Source organism: Trichosurus vulpecula, chromosome 5 (genome assembly GCF_011100635.1).
Source record: "Trichosurus vulpecula isolate mTriVul1 chromosome 5, mTriVul1.pri, whole genome shotgun sequence".
In the NCBI taxonomy this organism is placed as follows: Eukaryota; Metazoa; Chordata; class Mammalia; order Diprotodontia; family Phalangeridae; genus Trichosurus; species Trichosurus vulpecula.
Genome location: NC_050577.1, coordinates 55,240,354 through 55,259,492, shown reverse-complemented (window position 1 = coordinate 55,259,492; position 19,139 = coordinate 55,240,354). Strand labels below are relative to the sequence as shown.

Below are 19,139 nucleotides of genomic sequence, written 5' to 3'. Positions count from 1 at the left end.
ATGACCTGCCATCCAGAATGGGCTCTTCCTCACTGGAAGTCTTCATTCAGAACCTGGATGACCATTTGTCACATGCATTATTGACAGATATGGCTTGGATTAAGTGAGTATTTCTGTGAATTTTTTTTAAAAAAGTACACAAACAGCCCGCAGACAAATCCGCCAAGAGCTTTAACTCTCCATTTCAATCAGATTGTTAGAATTTCCTAAACTGGACTAAATGGACTGTTTTTAGGGGTTTTTTTGTTTGTTTTTTTTGTTGTTTTTTTTTATAAATTTCTTTATTTATTTTTAGTTTACCACACACGGTTGTACATGGTTTTGAGTTCCAGTTTTTCTCCCCTCCCTCCCCAAGACGGCATGAAGTCTCATATAACTGTCATGTGTAACGTCGCATTGAATTAATTTATGCACTAGTCAAGTCATGGAGAAGAATTTTGACCAATGGAATAAATCATGAGAAAGAAGAAACAGAACCAAAAAAAAAAAACCCCAAAAACAAAAGAGAAGCAGAAAAGGCGAGCATGTAGTGTGCCTCAGTCTGTATTCAAACTTCACAGTTCTTTCTCTGAATGAAGATAGCATTCTCCATCGTGAGTCCCCTGGAGTTGTCCTTGCCCTTTAGGTTGCTGAGAAAAGCGCAGTATGTCAGGGTTGGTCCTCACGGAATCCATATATCTGTGGCTGTGCACAACGTTCTCCTAGCTCTGCTCCGCTCACTCAGCATTATGTCGTGTAGGTTTTTCCAGGTTGTTATGAAGTCTGCATCATCCCCATTTCTTATGGCACAATAGTATTCCATCACCTTCATATACCACAGCTTGTTCAACCATTCCCCAATTGATGGGCATCCCTTTACTTTCCAATTCTTGGCTACCACAAAGAGAGCTGCTATAAATATTCTTGTACATATGGGTCCTTTTCCGGCTTGCGTGATTTCTTTGGGATACAACCCTAGAAGTGGTATTGCTGGGTCAAAGGGTATGAACATTTCTATAGCCCTTTGGGCATAGTTCCAAAATGCCCTCCAAAATGGCTGGATCAGCTCACAACTCCACCAGCAATGCAACAATGTTCCAATTTCCCCACATCCTTTCCAGCATTTATCATTCTCCTGATTTGTTATTTTAGCCAATCTGACAGGACAGATGTGGTATCTAACAGTTGTTTTGATTTGCATTTCTCTAATCAGTAGTGATCCAGAGCATTTTTTCATATGCCTACAGATAGCTTTAATTTCTTCCTCTGAAAACTGCCTGTTCATATCCTTTGACCATTTCTCAATTGGGGAATGGCTTGTATTCCTATATATTTGGCTCAGCTCCCTGTATATTTTAGAGATGAGGCCTTTATCAGAGATACTAGTTGCAAAGATTTTCTCCCAATTTTCTGCTTCCCTCCTAATTCTTGTTGCATTGGCTTTTTTTGTACAAAAACATTTCAATTTGACATAATCAAAATTATCTATTTTGCATTTTGTAATGCTTTCTATCTCTTGTTGGGTCATGAATTCTTTACTTTTCCACAAATCTGGTAAGTAAAGTATTCCTTGCTTTCCCAAATTACTTAGAGTATCAACTTTTACTCCTAAATCATGAACCCATTTTGACTTTATTTTGGTATATTGTGTAAGATATTGGTCTATGCCCAGTTTTTGTCCTACCATTTTCCAATTTTCCCAACAGTTTTTGTGAAATAGTGAATTATTAGCCCAGAAACTGGCCTCTTTGGGTTTATCAAAGAGTAGATTGCTAAACTTGCTGATTTCACCTACTTGTATACCTATGCTATTCCACTGATCCACACCCCTGTTTCTTAACCAGTACCAGACAGTTTTGATGACTGCTGCTGTGTAGTACAGTTTAATATTTGGTGTGGCTAAGCCATCATCTCTAGCATGTCTTTTCATTAATATCCTAGATACTCTAGACCTCTTGTTTTTCCAAATGAATTTTGTTATTATTTTGTCCAGCTCAGTAAAATAATTTTTTGGTAGTTCAATTGGTATGGCACTGAATAGATAGATTAATTTGGGTAGAATTGTCATTTTTATTATATTAGCTTAGCCTAACCATGAGCAACTGATATTTCTCCATTTATTTAGATCTGATTTTATTCGCGTGAAAAGTGTTTCATAGTTATGTTCATATAGGCCCTGGGTTTGTCTTGGCAAATAGACTCCCAAATATTTTATAGTGCCTTCAGTAACTTTGAATGGAATTTCTCTTTCTATCTCTTGCTGTTGGGCTTTGTCAGTAATGTATAGGAATGCTGAGGATTTATGTGGGTTTATTTTATATCCTACAACTTTGCTAAATTTGTTTATTATTTCAAGTAGTTTTTTACTTGATTCTCTAGGATTCTCTAGATAAATCATCATATCATCTGCAAAAAGTGATAATTTAGTTTCTTCTTTTCCTATTCTAATTCCTTCAATTTCTTTTTCTTCTCTTATTGCTACAGCTAATGTTTCTAGTACCAAATTGAATAATAGGGGTGATAATGGACATCCTTGTTTCACCCCTGATCTTATTGGGAATGCATCTAGTTTATCCCCATTACAAATAATGCTTGTCGATGGTTTTAGGTAGATGCTATTTATAATTTTGAGGAAGGTTCCCCTTATTCCTATGCTTTCTAGTGTTTTTAATAGGAATGGGTGTTGTACTTTGTCAAAGGCTTTTTCTGCGTCTATTGAGATGATCATATGGTTTCTGCTAGTTTTGTTGTTGATATGGTCAATTATGCTAATAGTTTTCCTAATATTGAACCAGCCTTGCATTCCTGGAATAAATCCTACCTGGTCATAGTGTATTATTCTCGTAATGAGTTGCTGCAATCTTTTTGCTAATATTTTATTTAAAATTTTTGCATCAATATTCATTAGAGAAATTGGTCTATAATTTTCTTTCTCTGTTTTAACTCTACCTGGTTTGGGTATTAGTACCATATTTGTGTCATAAAAAGAATTTGGTAGGACTCCTTCTTCACCTATTTTCCCAAATAGTCTACAAAGTATTGGAATTAGTTGTTCTTTAAATGTTTGATAGAATTCACATGTAAAACCATCTGGCCCTGGAGATTTTTTCCTAGGGAGTTCGTTGATGGCCTGCTCAATTTCTTTTTCTGATATGGGGTCATTAAGAAATTTCACTTCCTTCTCTGTTAGCCTGGGCAGTTTATGTTTTTGTAGATATTCATCCATATCTCTAAGGTTGTCAAATTTATGGACATACAGTTGGGCAAAATAATTCCTAATTATTGTTTTGATTTCCTCTTCAGTAGAGGTGACCTCACCCTTTTCATTTTTGATACTGGTAATTTGATTTTCTTCTTTCTTTTTTTTAATCAAATTGGCCAAAGGTTTATCAATTTTATTGGTTTTTTTTCATAAAACCAGCTCTTTGTTTTATTTATTAATTCAATAGTTTTCTTGGTTTCAATTTTATTAATCTCTCCTTTGATTTTCAGTATTTCTAATTTCGTATTTAATTGGTGATTTTCAATTTGCCTTTTTTCTAGCTTTTTCAGCTGTATGCCCAGATCATTGATCTCCTCTTTCCCTATTTTATTCATGTAGGCATTTAGAGATATAAAACTTCCCCTAAGAACTGCTTTTGCTGCATCCCATAAGTTTTGGTATGTTGTTTCATTATTATCATTCTCTTGAATGAAATTATTAATTGTTTCTCTGATTTGTTCTTTGGCCAACTCATTCTTTAGAATTAAATTATTTAGTTTCCAATTAGTTTTTAGCTTATTTTTCCATGGTACTTTATTAAAAATGATTCTTATTGCATCATGATCTGAAAAGGATGCATTGACTACTTCTGCTTTTCTGCACTGGATTGTGAGGTTTTTATGCCCTAGGACATGGTCAGTTTTTGAGTATGTGCCATGTACTTTTGAGAAGAAAGTATATTCCCTTTTATCCCCATTCAGTTTTCTCCAGAGGTCTATCATATGTGCCTTTTCTAAAATTCTGTTTACCTCCTTCACTTTTTTCTTATTTATTTTGAGGTTAGATTTATCAAGTTCAGAAAGGGGGAGGTTGAGGTCTCCCAATATTATAGTTTTGCTGTCTAATTCTTCCTCTAACTCCCTTAACCTCTCCTCTAAGAATTTGTATGCCTTACCACTTGGTGCATATATGTTAAGCAATGATATTGCTTCATTGTTTATGGTGCCTTTTAGCAGGATATAATGTCCTTCCTTATCTCTTTTAATTGAATCTATCTTTACTTTTGCTTTGTCTGAGATTAGGATTGCTACACCTGCTTTTTTTACTTTAGCTGAGGCACAATATATTTTACTCCAGCCTTTTACCTTTACCCTATGTGTATCCCCCTGTTTCAAATGCGTTTCTTGTAAACAGCATATTGTAGGATTATGGTTTTTAATCCATTCGCTATCTGCTTCTGTTTTGTGAGAATGTTCATCCCCTGCACGTTCAGGGTTATGATTTCTATCTGTGTCTTTTTCTCCATCCTAATTCCCCCTGTTTATGCTTTTATTTCTTCCTTTCCCCTTCTCCTCCTCAACAAAGTTTTGCTTTTGACCGCCGCTTTCCTCAGTTAACCCTCCCTCTTTATTCCCCTCCCTTATCTTACCGTTACCCACTTGCTACTTCTCCTCCCCCTTCTGACCACCCCCCTCCCTTTTTCCCCCCTTACCCTCCCACTTCCCGTAGGACAAGTTAGATTTCTAAACTTATCAGAGTATGTTATTCCCTTCTTGAACTAGATCAGATGACAGTAAAGCTCAAATACTGCTCTTCTCCCTCCCTTCTTTCCCTCTACTATAATATGTTTTTGTGCCACTTCCTTTGGTGTAATTTACCCTTTTCTACTACCTCCTTACCGCTTCTCATAGCCCTCCCTTTATATCTCTTACTTATATTTTATATCTTTACATCAGTTAATTTATACAGGCATTCACAACCTATGTATATCTCTTTCAATTGTCATAATAGCTGTACCATTCACACGAATGACTTATATGTGTCTGTGTGTGTGTGTGTGTGTGTGTGTGTATATATATATATATTAAACATACATCAGATGATACAATCCCACATAAAGATGAAAACAACCTAACCTTATTGGTTAATAAGGTTTGTGGGGTTTTTCCCCCTGGTTACCTTTTTATGTCTCTCTTGAGTTTTGTATTTGGAGATCAAATTTTCCATTGAGTTCTGGCCTTTTCATCAGGAAGGTCTGGAATTCCCTAATTTCATTGAATGTCCATCGCCTTGCCTGTAAAGTTATGCTTAGTTTTGCTGGGCAGTTGATCCTTGGTTGTAGTCCCAGCTCCTTTGCCCTTCGGAATATCATATTCCAATTTCTCCTGTCTTTTAATGTGGAAGCTGAGAGATCCTGCGTGATCCTGACTGTAGTTCCACGATATTTGAATTGCTTCTTTTTAGCTGCTTGCAGTATTTTCTCCTTGAGTTTATAGCTCTGAAATTTGGCTATAATATTTCTTGGTGTTTTCAGTTTGGGATCTCTTTCAGGGGGTGATCGGTGAATTCTTTCAATGACTATTTTGCCCTCTGGTTCTAGGACCTCTGGGCAGTTGTCTTTGATAATTTCTTCTAAGATACTGTCAAGGCTCTTTTTTTCATCGTGGATTTCCGGAAGACCAATAACTCTCAAATTGTCTCTCCTGGATCTATTTTCCAGGTCAGTTGTTTTGCCAATCAGATATTTCACATTTTTTTCTATTTTTTCATTCTTTACGTTTTGTTTTATTACTTCTTGGTGCCTCATAGATTCATTAGCTTCTACTTGCTCAAGTCTAATTTTTAATGAGTTAGTATTTACATTTTGCTTTTGAGCCTCCATTTTCAATTGGTTGATTTCGCCTCTCAGGGTGTCCTTTTCTCTCTCTAGATTCTGAATCTCCGTAGCCATTTCGCCAATCTTATTCTTTAGGGAGTTGATTTCATCAGTGGATTTTTTCTCCCTTTTTTCCATTTTTTCCATATTTTCTTTTAGCTCCCTAATTTGGTTTTTAAAATCCTCCTTTAAAAGCTCTTCCAGCAGTGCTTTTTGGGCAGGAGACTAGTTCATATTAGCTTTGGGGTATCTGATGTATCTATCATGTCATTGCTATCCTCTTCTATGTTGATATTTTGATCCTGCCTGTCTCCATAAAAAGAATCTATTGTCCTCGGTTTTTTTGTGTTCTTCTTCATGTTGGTTTGCCTTTTGCTGGCTTTACAACGAATTTCTATCTGTGGGTCTCAGGGCTTTCTGTCCCAGCTTTCTTATTCTGGGGGTTGTGAGTCTAGAATTATAACCTTCAGTTTCCTGAGGTGTGGGGGACGGGTCTGGCTCCCTGGCGTCTCACTCCCTGTGGGTGCTCTCCAGCACTTGCTTTTCAGCAATGGTCTCAGCTGTTTGTTGTCTGAGCTGATGTCTGGCACTTCCCCTGGGGGAGCAAGGCTACGTCTGGGCTCCTGGCGTTGACCCCTGCCGACTCTGCCCCTATGGGACTAATGAACTTCTGCTATTTGACCACTGAAGCCCCGCTACTTTCTGCTCAGTTCCAGCATTCTTTTTTTTTTTTTCCCGAGGGATTCTCTGGGTGGGGAGGGGAGGGATTAGAGCTGTTTACCTGGACATTAAGAACTCCCGGAAGTTCAGGAAGCAGCGTTCAATATGTTTGGGCTGCAAACTTCTGGAGACGGTGTTTCATGGGTGGCGTTGCACTACCTCTCATCGCTTCCACAGACTGCCGTCTTGTGTTGGGAGTCCTGGGGATCTCCCCCGATTTCGGGCGCCCAGCTTTCTCCCAGCCCATCTCCCACGTGGATTTCCCGGCCAGCCGCTTCCGCCTTGGTCTGGAGCAGCTCCGCACCGAGCACTCTCCGAGCCTACAGGTTCGTGCCTCCGGCCTTTCAGTTTCTCCCGGCTCGGAAATTTGCCCCACTCAGACTGCTCGTGGTTTCTGACTCTCTCAAATCTGCTCAAATTCACTTTTTTTTAGGAATCTGACAGACCTTGTGAGAGAGCTCCGGTAAGACGCTGCCTTCACGTGGCCATCTTGGCTCCGCCCCCCCCCCCCACCTCCTTTATTTCTACGTTGATGTATTCCTCCTTTTACATTTCCTTCTCTTTCTTCTTCCAAGACCACCAGAACAGAATTAATCTACCTCTAGGTTCTGCATTTTTCATCCTTAACTCCCTCAATATGATTTCAAGACATTTAAGGTTCTGAAGGGAAAACTTGTTTCTTCTCCGCCGTTAGTATGTTTGCATTACATTCCGTTTGTTCAAATCAATTTGCCTTTTTAGATTTCTGTAGGTTACTTTCTTCTTTCTAGGTTTCTCTTTTGTTTGTATTTCAGAGTTTCTACTCAGCTGTGATCTTTCCATCAAGAATACGTGAAAGACCTCTATTCTATTAAAAGTTTATTTTTTTTCCACTGTAAGATTATGCTCATCTTTGTAGGGTAAAATGTTCATGATTGTAAATCTATATATTTTGCCTTTTGGAGTATTGTATTCCAAGATAATTAATTACTAGTAGAAGCTGACAGGTTTTATTTGATCCTAAATATAATTCCCTGGTACTTGAACTGCTTCTTTCTGTGTGTTTGCTATATTTTTTTTCTTTGATTGTGTTTCTGATTTTAGCTGTTTCATTCCTGAGGATTTTCCTTTTGGAGTTTCTTTCCAAAATGACCAGTGGATTCTTTTTATCTCTGACCTCTAATTCTAATAGAGGTGGGCATTTTCATTTATGATATCTTGAAATATAGTGCTTAGGTTTTGCTTTTTGTTTTTGAATCATGGTTTTCAAGGGTGGCCCATGATTTTTTGAATTATCTTGACCTTTTTTCTAGTCTATTTTTGTTATAATTTATCTTTTTTTCAGGCTTTTAATTTTGTTCTAAAACGTCTTCTTTTCTCATAGAATCACTGGTTTCTGTTTGGCCTGTTCTAGTTTTCAAGGATTCCTTTTCTTATGTAAGACTGACACTTTCTCTTCTAAGCGGCTTATTCTCTTTCCAATTATTTCCTCATGAGCTTTCATTTCATATTGAGTTCTTGCTTCATTTCTCATAAGTGTGTGTGTATGTGTTTCTTCTTAAATCTCTGTTTGCAGTTGTTATTTGAAGTCATTTGTAATACTGCACAGTGTTTTCTTTTATTTACTCATGTCTCCAACTTTATTTCCTGAATTGAGGCTTTCTTCTAGGGCCAGGCTTAGCTCCCTGCTCAGCTTTTGGATGGGGTTGTCAGCCCTGCTCAGTCTTGCCCTGAGCCTCCAACATTCTTACACTTACTTCCAGCTCCCAGGGTTTAGCCCCGCTGGATCTTTGAAGTTCAGAGTATTGAGTCTTAAGAGCCTCCTCAAGCCCCTGAACCCAATGGCCTGTGCCCAGTACTCCAACTCCTACAGTTGCTGATAGTTTTGTAAGCTATGTGTGTCCCTTGTCATCTCTGGTCTTAACTCGGAGGTTACTCTGTGCTGGTGCAGGCTTCGCTGGTGGTGGGGGAGCATTAGCTGACTTTTTGTGGCATTCTTCAGTGGAAGAAGTTACTTGAGCTTTTTATTAAATTTCTTTATTGTTATTCCATCTGGTAGAATTTCAGGATTTTGTTGGTGTAGATGTATGGGGAGAAGGTAGCCTGCATTTTTAGCAGTCCATTGCTAACTTTTTGTCTTATAAGTTGATCTCTTTAATTTATGGGGATATGGCTTCACTCTCCAAAAACTTAAATATTTCCTTTAAAGGAAATGAGAATTTTTCTGCCTAGAATCAGTTTCAGCTACAATCTTTTTCAATTACCTAAAAGTCATTATGAACTAAGAAGGTTATTTTTAATGTACCTATCCTGCTATATAGGTTTAAACTAAATTGATCTTGTGATTTCAAAATAAAAAGTTACCAGTGTATCACTTTTTAAAATTCTGAATTTTAGCACTAATATTAATACTACTAGCTGGGTAACCTTGAAGTTTCTAGTGATTGTATCATTTATGTCATTGTCAGATAAGATTATGTGATTCTTCTGCAATTCTTTGAGAACTTGGAATTTTAGTATTATTCCAGAAATAGAAAGACATTTTAAGAAACATATTTTTTCTAACAGGGAATTAGTTTCCCACGTGATCATATTTAATATCTTAATGATATGTAATAAATATTCATAATTGTTTGTAAAACAGAGACACAGAGGCTTTGCCTTACAATGTATCCTGTGAGAATCATGGAATTTTTATCTATAATGAGATGATTTATTCTAACCCCCTCATTTTACAGATAAGAAAACTGAACCCCACAGAAGTTATAATTTGAACAAAGTCATGCAACTAGTCAGTAATGCACCCAAGACTGAATTCCAGACCTCCTGACCCCTCAGCCAATTCTTTTTCCATGATACCACTCAACATCCCTTGTTACTTCCTTCACCATCCTATTTTATGAGATTAGGAAGATTGTATGCCAAATCTCATTTTAAATCACATCGTTCTTGGGCAATAAATGGTTTTTAAAAATGGCCTGATTCTGTATAGGTGAATTAAAGTATTTTGAATCTGATTTGAATTCTGTTTATTTAATGATCAAGACTATTACAATGAAAAATTTTGACCCTCATCTGCAGAAAAGCGTGATTCGACAAACCTTCCTAGAATGGGTTGCAGATTTTTATTTGCTCTACTTATAAATGAAGGGAACTCTGTCAAATGAAATGATGTTTATTACCTGGCTTTCGATAAGAATGTAAAAACGTTTTAGCTACTTTGCATCATAATTTAAAGTAGATTTGGGGGGAGGAGAGATACTGACACGGAAAATTAAGATGTTAAAAACTCAGGTTGTCTTCAGGCAGGTAAAAAGCTTTTTAGTTTTGATTATATTAATTCAGAATTTATAAGGTTTAGATAGGGGAAGGATTGACATTTACCTTTGTACTCTTTATAAATTATTACTAGAATGTCTGCTTTTTCAGCACCCAAAAAATTGTTGAACTCATACACAATGCAAAATCTCAGTTAATGGTATAAACAGGATTTCTGGAGAGCTGTTTTTGAGAGAATAAAATTTTCAGGTAGAGTTCATAATTCAAGATTTTCATTAATTCAAAGTTACATTCTCCTTGTTTGGTTTTGAATTGGTGAGGTTTTATTATATCTGCTAAGTATAGCAGCGTTTACTATATTACAATAAATGTCCTCAATTTTGGTAATGTGGAAGTACACAGTGGAAAATCTTGATAATTTTTATTGGTAATGTTAAAAAGAAATAAGGACCAACTATGTTAGTATTTTACATGAATAGTAATTACAATTTTTATCAATTCTCAGTAGTTTAATAGATTTCAGAGCCATATAATAAAAGGCTTCTTACTCTTGGGAATATTTTGTAAAGATGTTTTTTAGCGTTTATACCTAAATTGTAAAATTTACATGTTTGAGCCAAAATAGTAGTTAGAGCAGTGGATTTGGAGCCAGAGAGTGTAAGTTCAACTGTCATTTTGGCTACTTACTTAACTATGTGATCTTGGCAAGTGACTTAAGCTCTCTGGGTGTCAGAGCCCTCATCTGAAATGAGGGGGTTGAGCTAGATGACCTCTAAAATCCTTTCCAACTTTAAATTTATGGTCTGCTATTATTTCCAATAATGAATTTGCTGTCCTCCAAATGAATAGTATATGAATCTATGATAGCATTAAAAATTTAAATAAATACACACACATACATATATATGTGTCCTTAAATATCCCACTATGTTGGTTTCTTTCCTTTCCTTTTACACACACGCCACATATGAGTCAATGGCATATGATAACAAATAGGTATTCCGTGTGATCTAATAGTAGTGTTACTAAGAAATAGGAATTATAACCTTATTAGAGAATAAAGATTGATAATTTTGAGCCAAACTGAGAAAATGTTTTGCAGATCTCTATATTAATAAAATGACCTTTTTTTTTCCCCTTTTAAACAGAACTTCTTGGCATACATAAACAAGCAACCATAGGCTTTTTAACATTAATGGAATCTTTAAGATATTGTAAGGTAAGTTGATTTTTTAAAATACTACTTATTAATAACTTTAATGTAATTTTTTGAATATTTGACTACCTTAGAGTGTATTCTGTTGTTAGTGGACATGTTGAAAGTATATTGTAGGTTCAAAGGTTGGCCATTAGTGACTCTAAATATATACTGGTCTAATTGCCTGAAAATAATAAATGAGTCAGTATGTTGATTTATCTCATGAAGACAAACACATTTTGGGCTGCCATAAATTGCTAGCCTTCAAAATGAGTAGAGTTCAAGTTCAGAGCTTTCATATTTCTCCCCAAAACAAAATCTACAACTAGTAGTAGTATTACTACTTTATGAGGAAAAGAAAAGAATTTGCTAAAATCTGAAATTCTAACTTATATCTTTGCCAGCTGCAAAAACCAGTCAGTACTCTTATTTTGTTACCCTCTTATCCTTTCCTTGGCAGTAAAATTTATCTCTGAACTTAATTTTTGAATATTGAAAATATCTATTTTATGGAGCCATGGTCTCTAAAGGTTTACCTTTATGTAAGTGTCATTTCTTTTTTTGGGGAAGGGACAGGTTTAGGAAAAATCTTTCATCTATTTTAGGTCCTTGATGATAGTAGGATTTTATAATAAGAATAAATGATGTACTAATAATCATATTTTGCTTCCTTTCCCTCCAACTTGTCGTTCCCTTTGTGTCTCATATTCTGTTAGTTCTCATTGTCTTCATTCATCAATAATAAAAAAGGCAGAATTGTCTTAAAGATCAATAAATATATTATTATTATAACAGTGACTTCCTCCATATAAATTAGAGTTTGTACTCTGGTCTGCCATTTTGACCTTTCCCGCTCAGCTCACATTTACTCGCTTCTAGCTCTTGGCATACTACAAAACAGGTGCCTTTCCCACTGAGTACATATAGGAATGAATTGAAAAACATGTGTTAAATGCTTACTGTTTGCAAAGTGCCATTGCTAATAGTTCAAAAAGATCAAAACAGCCCCTACACTCAAGGTGTTTATATTCTGATAGAGAGAAACAACATGGTGGGGTTGTATGACAGAAGGGCCCAAGGGTGCTTAGGATACAGCAGCATAACATGCTTTTGTTTGTATGCATACACACACACACACACAAAGTGTATATGATTATATATGGAGCTCTGCATGTATCTGCCGTAAAGATACTGACAAGTGCAATATTACTGGACATTATCAGGAAATAAGATGTAGTTGGTATTATTTTATTTTTTAGACTCTACCAACCAAGTGCCACACCTTTTTCTTGTGAGTCCTTTGATAAAGTTGTCATAAAAAAATGGTAAAATATTAGGTAGTATCTGTAGCTATTAAGAAAATTGCATGCAGAATATTTTAATTATTAAAATTTGATGTTAAAATTGTTAGTAGTAAATAGTAATAGTAGTAATATTGTCTCATGCAAATTGTTTTTTTAAATAGTCTATTTACTTTTCCAAGAACCTTGAAGATAATATATCACACAGAAGATGTTCACTAAAATATTCAGATAAGATGAGCATCACTACCCATATCTAAATCTACCCTTATGCACTGGACAAGACAGGTTTTAACAGGGAATGCAGTAAAATGGGAAGGACATCCGGCTTTGGAGTTAAAGATCAAGAAGTCTTAAATGCAAGGCCTTTCTTTAGTACTTAGAGTACTGCCTGCAAGATATTGGCCAAGTCAATTCAGCTTTTCTCATCTGTAAAAGTAGCAGGTTAGAGTAGGTGCTCTATATTTACCAGGCATTTGGCTGCTAGAATCTTTCCTCAGATTTTTGATTGAAAATCTGACAGCACAGAGTGGTTGCTGTTGGATCCACCCAATATGAACAGACCCTACACTGGACAGATTGCACATTCTTTGATTTGTTATCCAGTGTGAGTTTTTTGTCCATATCTTTCCAAAAATGCTTATAAAGGTTCCATCCAGTGCACTGGGAGCTTTCTCCTAGTTGTTGTAATATTTTGTAAGTTCTAGGGGTACAACACTTGGCTTGTCCATCTCCCTCACTGTTGCTGCTTTTAGCTTTATATGCATCATTAATTATGAAATATTAACCTTGAACCTGAATATATAGGCTACTAGAATCTTACAAATCTGAAAAATATTTATGTAAATTGTTTTTTGTAGTTGGGGGGACTGAAGGATTAGCATGAGTCAATCAACATGTGATTATTAATTCCCACGTACTCTGCTAGACCCTAAGGACACAAACAAAAATGCTCTCAAGGTTCCTGCTCTCAATGAACCTGTGTGTGCTAATGAGATGTCAGGCAGCATTAAGAGAGGCATATTCTTAGGGAAAAGGGAACTTACTGTCCCCTATTCTTACCTTATCAGACCACATTTAAAGTATTATATGCCATTTTTAAAGGGATATTGATAAGTTGAACAGCATCCAGAGAGTACACTGACAGGAAAATTGAAGGCTTTGGCCTTATACCATGTGAAAATCATTTAAAGGTTTCTAGAGATGCTTAGCCTATTTGTGATTCATTTTCCCTTAAGGACACTATCATAGGAAGTTGTTGGATTCCCAGGTGAGGCCACAAAAGTCTGTTCAATCCACTTGAGCCTCTAAATTTCGCTTTATTAAAATTAACTACTAGCAGTCGGTTAATAACACTGAGTGTGTCAGTAGTTTCCTGAATAAGTTCTAGCTGCAATTGTGATCAGATGATTTGGGTGCGCTACTTACTAACCTTGAGTTGGTAGGTTCTCATGTGGAGGGTGCCACTTGGGTACCTATATGAGGGTTGAGTGCTTTTCAGCAGCATACATTATTTTTTGGTTTTCATTGTTAACACATATCCTGTCTTGTGTTTTTCCTTATTATGTAATGTGGGTTAGTTTTGCCAGTTAGATCATAAGCTCTTTGACAGCTAGGACCATGTCTTATCCTTCTGTAGTCTATACAGAAAACCAAGCATAGAGAAGAATCCACCTCAATACTTCTTGAATTTTTTGCAGATTTTATAACCACAATGAAAAAATGTTAATGTTATGAAACTTAATCTCTAATGACTTAAGTAAAATGTATTTAAATCTCTGAATTATTTTTTAAATCAGTACAGAAGAATGAATATGTATTTGAAAGATAAGAAAAAATGTATTATTTCTCCAGCTTGTTTTGGCTATATGCTTTTATATGAAATCTAGTGATATGTAAGGTTGGTTGTCATGATGATGCTAATTGTGATATTGTAAACATGGATTTTTTCATTTGATCAGAATTTTGATATTTTCTAAATATATAGTCTTTTTCAGCCATTGATTAATATGGCTGCCTTCTCTATGAATACTAATGAAGAATAATTTTCCCTTTTCGACTGCTATTTTTGTATCCTGTTTAAATATGACTAATATGTTAACAGCAGCTGTGTTGTCTCATATCTATAAATTACTGAAGATATACTGCTTAAAGTCGATATATCTGTTCTATGCCAGCTGCTTAGGGGAATAGAGTCAAGAACATTGGGGGATTTGGGCAAATTTAATTAAATTTGACGTTTTCCTATCCTTTTTCTAATGATTTGGCAGCCAAGAGAAATGGATTCTGGAGACTATGTTAACATTGAGTGTCATTTTGAACTATTATTATTCACTAGTAAAAAGCAAGAGTTGTTACATTGGTTTATAATACTTCCCTAAACTCTGTCTTTATTTTATTTATTTATTTTTTTTGCAAATGGATTGTTAGTCCTTTTAGGCCATGATTGGTATTAGCTCTTTGTTTTTCTTAACTTTGCAGTAATTCAGCACTTATTGGGGAATGAGAGCATACTATATGATTTACACAATTTTGCATTTAATTCAGCCTTTACCATTATTTACAGCAGTTAGTTCACAAGCATTTATTAAGTTGTTACTATGTACAGGTAATAGGCCCTATGGAGATAAAAATGAAACAGCCTCTACCCTCAAGAGCTTCAAGGAAACAATATATATAAAACACATAAAAGTACTGATGTATTATATAACAAGGATCACAAAGTGTTATGAGAGAGGATACAAGGGAAGGGAGAGCAGGCTTCATAGAGAAGTCGGCAATGGAGCTGAGGCTTGAAGGGAAACATTTTGCTGGAGAAAATTGTGAAACCTTACTGACTGGATCCACTACAGACTTATGTAACCTAATCTCTGCTAGGCCCTCACTGCAGCAAGGCTATCCTGATTAACTCACTATCACGCTCACCACAGTGGCTTTTCCAAACCTTTTTCTTCTTTCTCAAGCCATTCCTCTAATCCCACCCACTACTCACCTAAGAAATTTGCCGTATATTTCACTGAAAAAATTGAGACCATTCACCAAGAACTCTCTTTTCCCCTTTTCAACACACATAACAATAATACCAATAATAGTGTTGTTAAAAATAGTAATGACTAACATGTACATGGGGCTTTAAGGTTTACAAAACACTTTACAAGCATTTTCTTCTTTTATTTTCACAACCACCTTGGGAGGCAGGTGCTGTTATTATCATTATTATCCCCTTTTTACAGATGAGGAAATTGAGGCAGGTATTGATTAAATGACTTGCCCAGGGTCACACCTCTGCCTTCTCCAACCATCTTCTCCTTCATCTCTCTCTCATTTGAACATGAAGCTCTTGTTCTTGTCAGTGCAGAACCCCACTACATGCACAAGTGATCCCATTCCATCCCATTGTCTCCAGCAGATTGAAGGCTCTATCATTCCACTCTGTCATTTCTCCTCAGTCTCTCACTGTCAACTGGCTGCTTTCCTATTGCCTGCACTCATGCCCAGATCTCCTCCATCCTCAAAAGACTATCATTTGAATCCATTCCCATTAGCCTATTATTCTAGGTCTCATCCTTTCTGAGGCTAAAAACTCCATGAGAAGGCCAGGTACAATCAATGCCTCTACTTCTTTTCTTCTCTGTACTTTCCACAGTCTGGCTTCCCAGTCATTCAACTGACATTGCTCTCTCCAGGGCTACTAGTGATCTCTTAATTGCCAAATCAAATGACTTTTTCTCAATCCCTGTTCTTCTTGACCTCTCTTCTGTCTTTGATACTGCCAGTCACCCTCTTCTCCTTGACGCTCATCTTTCTAGGTTTCCATGACATATTCTTTCCTGGTTCTCTTGCCTGTCTGACTACCCCTCAGTTTCATTTGTTGCATCTTCATCAAGGTTATGCTCAAGGCTCTCTCCCGGTCCATCTTCTCTTCTACCTTTGTAACTATTTCACTTTGTAGTCTCAGTGGCTTCCATGAATTCAGTTATCTCTGTGATTCTTGGATTTACTTATCCAGTCCTGGACTCACATCTCTTCTCTGTCAGACATCTTAAACTCAACATGTCTAAAACTGAACTTACTATCTTTTCTCAACCTTATCATCCTGTAAGATTTTATCAGCCTGGGTATTCTGTCTCATCACTACCTCCTGCCTCTCTAATTAGAGGGTAGGGCCACAAATTCCAAACTTTCATTTAAGAAGAGAGCTCAGCTCGAACATCTCATTTCTCACCTGGCTATGCTACTTTGAAACTTCTCTGTCTGACTTCTCCATCATGCAGGGCATTTCATGTGCTTTCTATATTTTCCCTTACCTCCCTCTCCTTTTTGGCTTCCTTTTGGGTATTGTCTTCCCTCATTTTATTGTAAGGTCCAGAGACTGTCATTATTTTTTCATATTTGTATCCCTATTTCTTAGCACAGTGCCTGACACATAGTAGATGCTTAGTAATTATTTATTGACTGTTGATCCTCCCTATTACTGTTGAGGTACCACTAACCTGCTAGTTGCTCAGGTTTGCAACCTAGATATCATCTTTGTCTACTCTAAGCCTTCCCTGCCTTCTCCCATGTTTAATTTGTTGCCAAGTTCTATGGCTCTCACCTTTGTAACATCTCTCATATACACCCTTTCTCTTCTCTTTCATTGCCACCATCTTGGTAGAGGCCTTCATCACCTTATACTTGGAATAGAACAATAGCCTTTTGGTTGTTCTCCCTACCTCAGCCACCCTAGTCTACCTCCCACTAAGCTATCAAATTGATCTTTCTAAAGTGCAGGTCTGACCATGTCACCCCTGCCCCCCCCCCATTCAGTTAACTCCATTGGTTCTTTTTCATCTTGAGGATCAAATATGAAACCCTCTGTTTGACATTCAAAGCCCTCCCTAACCTGACTACCACCTAATTTTCCAATCTTATACTTTACTCCTCACCACATATTCTTTGATCCATTGATACTAGCTCTCCTTCCCATATATGGAATATTTTTCCTCTTCATCTCCATCTATTGCCTTCTTTCAGGTCCCAGTGAAAATCCCACCATCCACAAGAGACCTTTTCCAATCTCCCTTAATGCTAGTACTTTCCCTCATTTTATTATCTCTAATTTATCCCATATATATCTTATTGGTACATAGTTGCTTGCATGTTTTCTTCCCCATCAGACTGTGAGGTGGAGGCAAAGAGGAAAGGCGTTCCAGGCTTGGAGGATAGCCAGTACAAAAGCACAAGTAGAAGAGATGTGGTGTCCAGTGTGTGCCATAGTAAATAGGTCAGTGTAGCTGGGTTGCAGAGTATGAGAAAGACTCTGTAGTGTGTGAGAAGACTGGGCAAAGGTACTAAGGAGTCAAGTTGTGAAGATCTTTAATTGCCAAACAGAAAAGTTTATTTTTGTTTCTGGAGGCCATAGGGAGCCACTGGAGTTTGGTGAGTAGTGAAATAATATGATTAGACTTGGCTTTTTAGGAAAATTACTTTGATATCTGTGAGGAGTGCATGCTGAAGAGGGTAGAGGTTAGAGGCAGAGAGACCACTTAGGAGAAGTGAGGAAGGATGGAGCATGTGAGAGATGCTATGTAGATAGAAGCAGTATTTTGCAACTAATCTCACATCTTGGGTGACCAAGGTGCAGGTGTCTAGGAGGATGGTGGTGCCCTCAGTAGTGATAGGAGAGTTCAGAAGGTAGAGTGGGGAGGGATAAAAAACAGTTTTGCTTGAGACAAACATTTTGAATAGTGATGTGAGACCAGAAGGAAGATCAAAGCTGAATATAGATAATATAATTTGAACCCGTGTGATTTGATAAGATCACCATGTAAGAGTATAGAGAGAAAAATAAAGAGAAAACCCAGTACATAGTCTTGGGGTGCACTCCGTAGTTAGGGGATAAATGTAAAGAATGTAAGCTTCTTGAAGACAAGGATGACTTTTGCTTTTGCTTTATATCCCCCGAATTTAGTACAGTGACTGTCACATAGAGAGCATTTTGACGGATTGTTGAATTGACAAAGTAGCCTGAGAGGGAATGGTCAGATTGCTAGAGAACCAGATGAAAGGAGTGTCCCAGAAACCCAGAGGAAAAAATATTGGACTGGTAAAGTGGGCAATTGAGCAAAAGGTGTCAAATACTGCCATTAGTTTTGGCACTTAATTACATGTAGCAGATTTTTCTGGAGGCAGTTGCAATATCTAATATTAATATTAATATCACAAGAAGAAGTGATCTTCCTAGATGACCCATAGACATCTCAACTGTACTCATCATCTTTCCCTCAGAATTCTCCCCCCTTCCAAACCTCCCCAGTCATCCAGGCTCACAACCTGTGTGTCATCCTTTACACCTCTCTCTCTCTCACCCACCCCCATCCCCAATATTCAGTGTTGCCAAGGCCTGTTAATTTTACCTTTGTAACATCTTTCATATTTGCCCCCTTTTCTCTTCTGTCACTGCTACTATCCTGCATCCTGGTGCAGGCCCTTATCACCACATGCCTAGATTATTACAGTAGCCTAGTGGTAGGTCTCCCTGTCAGAAGTCTCCCTACTCCAGTCCATCTTCCACTCAGTTATCAAAGTGATAATCCTTAAGCACAGTTCTGACCATGTCACCTCCATAATCAATAAACCCAGTGATGCCCTGTCACCTCCAGGATCAACTATAAAATCCTATTTGGCGTTCAAAGCCCTTCATAATTTCTACCCCTTGACATACCTTTCCAGTCTTCTTACATCCTGTACCCTCCTTCCCCCAAATACTCTTGGATCCCATGACACTGGCCCCCTGACTGTTCCATGAAGAGACTCCCTCTCCTGCTTCCAGGCATTTTGACT

General features: G+C 37.0%; 1 protein-coding gene across 2 annotated transcripts in view; it reads left to right on the top strand.

Moving 5' to 3' along the window:
• The window catches only part of MINDY3 (MINDY lysine 48 deubiquitinase 3), a 105,784-nt gene that overhangs the window by 28,928 nt on the left and 57,717 nt on the right, over window positions 1–19,139 (top strand). For both annotated transcript variants that reach the window (XM_036761285.1, XM_036761286.1), the window contains exon 9: window positions 10,964–11,034. In XM_036761285.1, coding sequence (XP_036617180.1) covers window positions 10,964–11,034 — 71 coding nt within the window. The remainder of the gene's footprint in view (window positions 1–10,963; window positions 11,035–19,139) is intronic.